The sequence below is a fragment of the Egretta garzetta genome, unplaced genomic scaffold, assembly GCF_000687185.1.
Source record: "Egretta garzetta isolate BGI_Z169 unplaced genomic scaffold, ASM68718v1 scaffold107, whole genome shotgun sequence".
NCBI classification, from domain to species: Eukaryota; Metazoa; Chordata; class Aves; order Pelecaniformes; family Ardeidae; genus Egretta; species Egretta garzetta.
This window is the reverse complement of record NW_009260399.1, coordinates 3,278,368-3,287,408: the sequence shown is the minus strand read 5'-3', so window position 1 is coordinate 3,287,408 and position 9,041 is coordinate 3,278,368. Positions and strand designations below refer to the sequence as shown.

Below are 9,041 nucleotides of genomic sequence, written 5' to 3'. Positions count from 1 at the left end.
ATGCCCCTTGTGTCCTGCTTGTGGGAGTGCAGGTGGATTCTTGACCTTATCGCGTGCATAGGTTTTGTCTTTTATCTTTTGTTGTTGTTCTTGTGCTAGGAAGTGTCAGCAGTTGAAATGCAAATGGCTGAGGTCGGGCACCTCCTGTAGGGCTCTGGTTTAAGCAACCCGCGCTTCAACCTTAGGGAAGCATAGTAGGGGAAGAGCTAGCGTGTTATGCGTGAGGTGCTGCTGAGGTGGGAAGAGCTCTTGGGGAAGCCAGGCGCCCCGCTCCTCAGGAGGAGGTATAGAAAATGGCTCATCTTTTTGTCTTCCTTGAAAAGAAGAGGCAAGAAGGAGTGTCGTCCTGCAGGCTCCTGTCGTGAGTAACCTGCCCACGCCACAGCGCCGCTTGTAGTGCCAGCCTAATTACAGGCTTGTGAGGAGTGACAGTAGCCTTTGAAAACGCAGAGTTAATGAAAAACACCGGGCAGCTGTGGCATCTGCCTGGCCAAGTTGAACTGTTTGTGTTGACTTTCTTATTGGTTAGTATTGCTTAAAAACAAAGGTTAAATTTATTTATTTATTTATTATTTATTTACATTGTATGATGGTAATAATGCTGCAGTAAATCCTAATAAAAAGAAACTTGTATAGGGTAGAGGTTGACAGCTTTTGGAGATAAATTTTGGAAAAAGTGTGGATGCGGATTAAATTCTAATAGTAATGTTTTGAAAAGAATAAAAATTCCAGAAACAGCTGAATTTACAATTCAAGAAGACCTATAGTCATTTATGGGGGACAGCTGACTTAAGATGCTCCTGTGGCCTATGATTCCTACACTGATGCCTTCAAAAAAAGTATGATGCCTTCAAAAAAAAAAGTATATGTTGCAGCTTTATTTTTTCTTCTGATGTTTAGAGAAGATGTCCCTGAGGTACATCTAGAGGGCCTATCTGTAAGAAAGAGCCTAGCAGAATATTTTTTGTAATTAATATGTTTAAATAAAAAAATGTTAGGGGATCAGCTAAGGGTGGGCCCGGATAGCAAGACTTGGTGTTTGCTCTATTGGTAATTACTCTTTCCTGTCTCACTCAGAAAATTTTGGAATCTATTGAAGTTTGATTACTTAGCCAATATAGCATTTTTAGTTTGAAGATTTGCAGTTGTCAGAATGTTTGTTTTAATGGTAATTGAAAAAACATCTTAAAAAGTGAGAACTTAATAGGTCATTCTGAAGAAATTGCCCTGGATAAAGAATAGCTAGAAAGATTTTTGCAACTGGTTTATAAGGTAATAATGCATACATATCATGTGCCATGAAGAATATAGTAGATGCTTTTAGAATCGCTTTATAGGAAGGATATAGGGGATAAATTAAGACATTAAGATTTAAAAAAAAAAAAGAGTAGCATGTGAGTACTAGGCTTTATCATGCCATTCATTTTTGTTGCAGTCGCCTTTCTTTTTATTTGTAACTTATTTCAGAAGGATGCACTCTCCCTCTCTCTGTTTTTACTTGTGTAGGAGTTAATTATGGTACATGTATTAGAGAATGAAATGTGACAAAGGTGCAGAATATCTTCTTGAAATTTGGTAGAGGCACTCAAATGTGTTGCCAGCTGTTTGTCAGCCCATCTCAACTCTTCCAAAATCTCTAGTGTTTGGAATCTGTCACTGGAAATAAACATTTTATTTCACAGGCGATAGATACCATTAAGATCAGTAGTGTGGTTGCTGAACATAACATAATACATTTACATAATACATGTGCCTTCACCTAAAAATAGGCCTTCTCAGGTAGTTTCCCTTCAGAGTTATGAGATACTGATTTAGGGGTAGATTATGCATTTTTTTCACAGTGCTTAGTTCAGGAACTCTAATTGGGAAAGCTGTATGATAGTGAAATGGAAGTGTAGCTATACTTAATTATAATCACAGAATAGGTCCTGTGTTTGAACACAGCAAAATTGATAGATACTAATAATTTTATTGATTTTTTTTTTTTTTTTTTAATATTGCACTGATTGTTTATCTAATACTGGGGTAAGTCTCTTAATTCAAAATGTGCTTCCCAAGACTCTGGGTTTACTGTGGAATAGGGGAAAGCAGCAGTTTTATGCTAGAAAAATCTAGTTGTCTAGCTTTTACTTTATTAAAATAGTTAGGTTTAAAGAAAATGAATAGCCTTACCAGTCAGCCTTAGATACTTTGGAAACCTCATACAGCAGAATGCTAAATTTTGAGAATTCAAACAGTTTAGTAGTTTCAGATGTCAGGCACACCAAGAAACAAATCTATTCTTAGCATTGTGGTTCTTCCTGTGTTGTCCTAGATCTTGCCTCGATAGTTTGCACTTTAATGTAGTAAGGAGACAAAAGTTTATTTTGGTACTAACCAGGATGGTTTGCACCATGGAATAATATATCACTATTTACATATCTTTTCAGATGTTTACAATGGAACTGTGACCTTTCTGCCTTTGGAGGAAAGCAGTGAAGGAAAATACCAGATTAAAAAGTGCAATATTTATCAAATTCAACTTACACACATAAAAGATGAGGAATGGTAAGCCCTGGGAGTGAGAGAGGAAGCAAACCCTGAGTTACTGCAATGATCGCGCCATGCTTTAGTATTGGTACCTAGGCCATTTGGTTTGCGTAATTTCCAGCTTGAGTAGTAAATGATGGTAGTGGTGTGATCTTACTGCATAGTGTTCAGTTACATATAAAAAGGCTACAATACCCAAATGAACACAAACCAAATCTGCTTCAACTTTGAATGTATACATTGACTGTACATGTGTGTGAACTAGAAAAAGGATATGATGAGGAGCCAGTTCTGATGAGGAACTGGCTATGCCTGTGAGGGGCCAGGTTCTGTGGGCGTTAGTAAGGTTGAGGGTCAAATTGGAATTGCTGTTTGGAACCTACTGAGCTTCAGTCATTGCAGTGTAGACCATTGCAGCTTGGGCCTGAGCATCTGAGGGCATAGCTCTGATGAAACCTAAATAAGGTTAGAGAGGATGAAATGTGCCAAATGATGTATTTTCCTCCTAAATTTTCCTGTTGTTTTCATGAATTTCTTGAATTCACTTTTACTAGTTAGTGTTTGGATATTGCTAGATTGGGTTGCTCATCATATGCCAGTCCTTAGTCATTGTGCTAAATGTAGCATGGACTCTCATACAGTGTTTGAATTGGCAGATAATGAGCTTCTAATAAAATTCAGGGGAGACCGTTCCACTATTCAGTAACTGTTTTATTTTCCTTTTTTTTTTGTGTATTACATATTTTCTTATTCCCCAGTCTACTTTTACAGGTCTGTTTGATTTGCTGATTTTTTTTCCACTTAATAATTCTTTTATTTTATTTTTTTTTAATACACTGTATTTATACAAAGTTTTTATTTTATTTTTAAAGGTCTGTGTCTGTTGTAGCTCCATTTCCGGAAGATTGGTTTTCAGATGGAGTTGCATACCCGAAACTAGCATGGCTTGGAAATGACCTTTTGTCCAAACTGGCTAAATGGTCTGTGGAACAAAAGCCCAGTGACTTTAAAAGTACACTCTCGCTCATTTCTGTAGCAAAATACAGCAAAGTTTACCAAGACCTTAAGGAAAAATACAAAGAGATGGTAAAGGTAAGTTTAGCAATAAATGCAGTAATAATATGCTTTCCTATAATTGTTTTATTATTGTTTGTTTAGTGAAACCGCTGCTTTCACTGACTTTTTTTTTTTTTTTTTTTTTTTTTTTTTTTAAATAAAAGAAGCAATTTAATTGAAATGTGTGGTTTATGGTTTGGTGGTTTGTGGGTTTTTTTTGTTTATGTGAGAAGCAATTGATTTAGTGTTTAGAAGAACTGAACTGCAAAAGCAAGATTTGGAGCCAAATTCACACTAAATATCTGGAGGAGTTAAATACTTTCCAGAATGTTTCCCTTCAAATAAGAATGAAGCAGTGGGTCAGTGGATGTAAATACTAAGTCATCTACAGTAGAAGGCATAAATAAAGCACCACCTTCTACAAAACCTGAAAGAGTCTGGAAACAGCACTGGTTCATAAGCAGGTTAAATTTCCTATTACTCTTTTTAAATTTAGATGCAATATTAATGCATCTTTCTGAGTTGGATGAACAATGTTGTAGTATTGGTTTATCCTGGGAATCCTGAAAAATTACAGTGATCATGTTAAGTGCTGTATGAAGTAATATCTTTATATACCAGACTCAAGCTAAAAGTAAAAAAATTGGTTAATGTTTTTGTAAAACGTATTGTGAAAATGTTGAAAGGTTTTACTGTATATCTGTAATAATAGACAGATATATACAAGCAGAAAATTGGACTTGTGGGTAAGGTAAATTGTTCAGTCTTTAGCTCCGCAGTTGACTTAGTGTAGTGTTGAGCGTGTTAATCTTTGTTTTAATTCCTCATTTACAAAGCAAGGATAATACTTCCACTTTCTTACTTCCTACTTCAGATGTTGATTCTTTGGGTCCTGGTTGTGCCAGGATAATTCTACACCTGTTACACTGTGAAAATAAATTTACAAGCGCTCATGTTATCGGTGTTGCACATAGCAACAATAATATAAGTATTTTTCTTCTGAGACAGTTGAGCAAAAGGATGCATGCTCTATTACAGAACAGATGCAGCAGTTTACCGGTTGTGAACTGCACGTATGGAGCCATAATGTTCTTGGAAACTTTGTTGATTGGATGGAGGCAGACATTCTTTACGCCATTATTATTTTGTGTGACTCACTAAATCAGACAGTCTTTATTTACATTCTTTGTTTATATTTTTAATGAGGTTAAAATGCAAAATTTGTGAAGTGCAGAAACCTACTGAAGTGGATGAGTATCCAGATCACTCGTAACTGACAGCTTTTTGAAGTAATTTCAGATGGTGCAGAAAACACTTTCTCTTACTTTTTTTTTTTTTCTGAAGGTTTGGCCTGAAGTGACAGATCCTGAGAAATTTGTTTATGAAGATGTTGCCATTGCCACTTACTTGCTGGTAGGGAACTGCTTTGACTAATAATATTCTTCAAGGTTCTATTTCCTAATAATATAACCTCTCTAAAGAAAATTCTTTTAAATAGAGTGACCTGAAGTTATTACAGGCATGCAAGGCAAAAAGAAAGGGGTAGGAGAAAGGGGTTTTTGCATTATGTTTGTTTGTTTGTTTGTTTGCTTTTGCTGTTATTTAAGCAGAGACACAAAGTTCTTATTACGATGTTTTCAAGTGTAGCTTAAACTGAAAGTGGATTTAATGTCTGTAGCTCTATTCAAGTTGTGTTTGTATTCTGATCTCCTCTGGTAGTACTCTCAACAGCATTTCAGGCATTTACATATAATAAGTGATTATAGAAGGTAAGCATTTTGTAACAGAATTGGGAAAAAATGTATTGTGACGAAGCAAGGGAAAAATCAGTTGATGTGGTTTTTTACTCTGCCCACTGGCACAAAAATCAGCACAATAACAATGAAATTTGAGTTCAGAGAGATACTAAAACTTCTTTGTGAAAATATGATAAGGATTTGCAGTTCTCTGTCATGGGAAGTTTGACCTATGCAGACAAGATGTTGTTTTGTTGGGGGTTTTTTTAAGTGACAAAGCAAAATTACTGACGTAGCAGAAAAATAGTGATTAGATGGACTGATTTGGAGAACAGAAGCTATTGTTTTATACATATTGCTATGACTTGTTAATTTTATGCTAAAGGCTTTTCACTGTTTTGCCTTTCCCCGATAAAAGTTCAGCTCAAATCCCATCTTGAAATGCAATAAGGTCTGTCTGTAGATGCTAGGAATGCAGATAAATGCTTTGTGCAATTCTCGAAGGCACCTACCTATTTCAGAACCTATGACCATTCTGCCACCTGCAGTCACTAGAAACCTCCAGTTCTTAAACAGCATCAAAATTTGTCACTATGTAGGCACATCAATATTTTTTGACTGCTATCCAGGGTGCAGTTAAGAGCATGTCTACTTTCAAGTATAATGTAAATATGTCTTGCATTTTCTCTGAAACAGTGTTTTTAAATAAGTTAGCTCATTTACAGAATTTGTTGAGGAGTAATTTATTTTAATAATCGACTGTTTAAGTTTAGAACCCCAGTTTCTTTTCCCATGAAGATTTTTAAAATTGTCTGAGGAAGCCTGACTGACCTAGGCTACTCTAAAAATCTTGGTTGTCATACGTTGTTGTGACAGAACTTTCTACATCAGAGAAATGATCATGGTGAAGTGGGCAGATAGTTGGATTGTTTTAGGTCCCTTCCAGCTGAACTATTCTATTCTATTATACTGGCTTGTGGAAAGACCTATGTAACAGACCTATCTTTTACCACCATGATAATATTATATGTTGAAAACTATTTCCTGTATGTTAGGAATTATAACAGTTGGAGCCACAGAACAGTTCTGTAATAACTGGCTTATATAAATGAAAGCTTAAAGTATGATATTAATCTAACCTTGCAAAATTTTTAGTTACCTATATGATGGTATATAATAACTCATTATTTAGAAGTACATTAAACAGGTGGTTAAGAGAAGGTAGATCTAGTGTTAAATTGTTATGGATTTTCAGCATCTAGATTGGTATGATGGGAGGAGGGAGCATCTGACCTCATGTTACTCTGCAGTCATATTGAGGTCACCTACTGTCTAGGCACATGCCCAAAGAAATAATTATTCAGTTTGCATCATGAGAAACTCAGCAGGGGATGGAGGATAGGTGTGATCTGTCTAGGAGGTGATTAGGGATTTCTGGGGTACAGCCTGGAGTACAAAAGTGCAATGATTGGTACATTTAAAAGTGTAAACACAGCCTGATAATCTCATGGATTATATCTGCAGCTTCCTTCCCTCCAGCAAAACAGACAAATTAACAAGCAGCAATGTTACAAATACTGATTTTCGTGATTAAATACTCTTGATGATTTTTGTTAGTCATAGTAAAAAGTAAGCATGCAGAGTTGATGAATGTGTGCTCTGTAGCTTCTCATTGAAGGAAAAAGAGTTTGATGGTGATAGAAAGAGACTAATCCATGCCCTGCAGACAAACATCCAATTATTAACTAATTGTGAATTATGTAACTATGTAAATTGCGTAACTACTTACGTACAGAGCAGGGACTAGAATTTGGCTAAAAGCTTTGGGGTCCCTTTAGCTGATGTAGAATTTGAGGCAGTTGACTGTTGCTAGGCAAGTTACACTTTATTCAATAGAAAGTGATGTTACATGTACTAATGTATAGCCAAGGGATTACAAAGAACGTTTTGGGTTTTATTTTCAGCTCTGCCACCAATTCTTTCTTTAATACAGTGGATATAAATGCTTCCGTGGTGTTACTTGCAGAGACACCGTTGAAGTTTACTTGCTACTTCCCTTGCTTCCTCTGTTCATCTCTTGCACCCTTTGTTTTAGCAGCTTATTTTACATTTATGCTGACTCTAGCCCAGGTTTGTATAGCCTTGATTAATTTCAGCTTCCAGTGACTCAGAAGGGGGTAGAGGATGTGCTTAGCACTTTAGAAAATGATTGACATTTTGCAGCATAATTCCTGTCCCTCTCCATAAACAGTTTTAGTGTTGTCTGTTGTTTTTTTTTTTTTTTCTCCTCTAAAGTTATTTCCTCTGTGAGTACAGGGGATGTCTTCTGTCATATCTGCATTCTCTCCCAGCTTTCTCCTTTCCTTTCCAATAACCTTTGCTGCTTTCTTACAGGAAAACTTGAGAGCAGAAGTCTAAAATGTTTTCTTTTCTTGTCTTAGATTCTTTGGGAAGAAGAGAGGAAGGAAAAAGGGTTGACCGAGAAACAGTCATTTGTAGATCTTGGATGTGGAAATGGTCTACTGGTTCATATTCTAAACAATGAAGGGGTAAATAGAGTGCTTTTAAAAATAATAATTAAAAACCGGAGATAGTCAGTATTCTTGTTATGCTTTCCTTTTATCTGGCATGCAAATAGCCCAATTTCAATTAATTCATGTGGCTAAAATAGAATATTGTCAATCTAGTTACCAGGAAAAAAATCCTAGCAGAGCTTTAGAAACCTTTCACTTATTTATCTATTTTTATTAGTGCAATTCATTTCAATTCAAGGCTATTTTTCTGAGATAAGAAACTTAAGAGGGAAAAGAAAAAATAATGTTGTAATTTAGTTATACTGTAGACAAAGCAAAAAGGAATTGGGAATCTTATTGTAGAGATTCTCTTTCGCAAGAGCCTTTAAATGAGATTTTTTTCCTGAACTTAACTTTATTGAAGTTGAATTCTACTTGTCATGTCCTGAAAATGTTTTTCTATATCTTTAAAAAAACAATCCTGGGATTTGTTAATTGTGAAAATGCCTAACAACATACTGCGCTTTTGGGAGTGAAAATATAGCAACAGGAAAATTCAGTTTCTTGAGGCATAGTTTCTGAAACAGCAATAACTAAAGGTCAGTGAACAGAACCCAGTGAATTTGGGTCTGTCTGTTTCAGAAAATTGTATTTTCCACTTTTGGGAGAACATGGTAAAATTTGTAGCGGAAATTAGTATCCCCTATTAGATCAGTAGATGTCATTGTGGGGTGGGGGGGAAGTCCCAAGTTCTCCTTGCACAAGCTCTCTAGCCTTGTGTGGCCAGAAAAATTTGATCTAATACAAGATGCTATTTTCCCTGTAGATGTTCCTTTTCATACATCATTAGGTCATCGCTGCTGTAGCACTGACAAACATTGTCGACTGTCAGAAAATCACATGTGTGAGAGTTTTATGAGACTTTTTTAGTTGTTGATTTTGGTTAGTTCTGCACAGGATTCTTGAAGTTCAAATACTATTACTTATGCATTCTTTATTTCTTGCTTTGGTTTCCAGTCCTATTTCGTCTTCCCATCAGTTCAAACAGGGAAAAGTGTGTGTGGTCTCACAGCAGCCTAATTGACTTCAGTAGTTGGAAGGTGGTTCTCCCGGCAAGGACTGTGTAGAATAGCACTCTTCTCTGAGCCCTGTGGGTGCTACAGTAACACTCGCCTTATGAAAGGTTTTGCTATTTTAAAAACAAACA

General features: G+C 36.0%; 1 protein-coding gene across 1 annotated transcript in view; it reads left to right on the top strand.

The window, feature by feature from the left end:
• TRMT44 (tRNA methyltransferase 44 homolog) overlaps positions 1 to 9,041 on the top strand; it is a 19,066-nt gene that overhangs the window by 801 nt on the left and 9,224 nt on the right. Inside the window, exons 2-5 of the mRNA XM_009643232.2 lie at positions 2,430 to 2,547; positions 3,402 to 3,621; positions 4,930 to 4,998; positions 7,763 to 7,870. Of these exons, the coding sequence (XP_009641527.1) occupies positions 2,430 to 2,547; positions 3,402 to 3,621; positions 4,930 to 4,998; positions 7,763 to 7,870 (515 nt within the window). The remainder of the gene's footprint in view (positions 1 to 2,429; positions 2,548 to 3,401; positions 3,622 to 4,929; positions 4,999 to 7,762; positions 7,871 to 9,041) is intronic.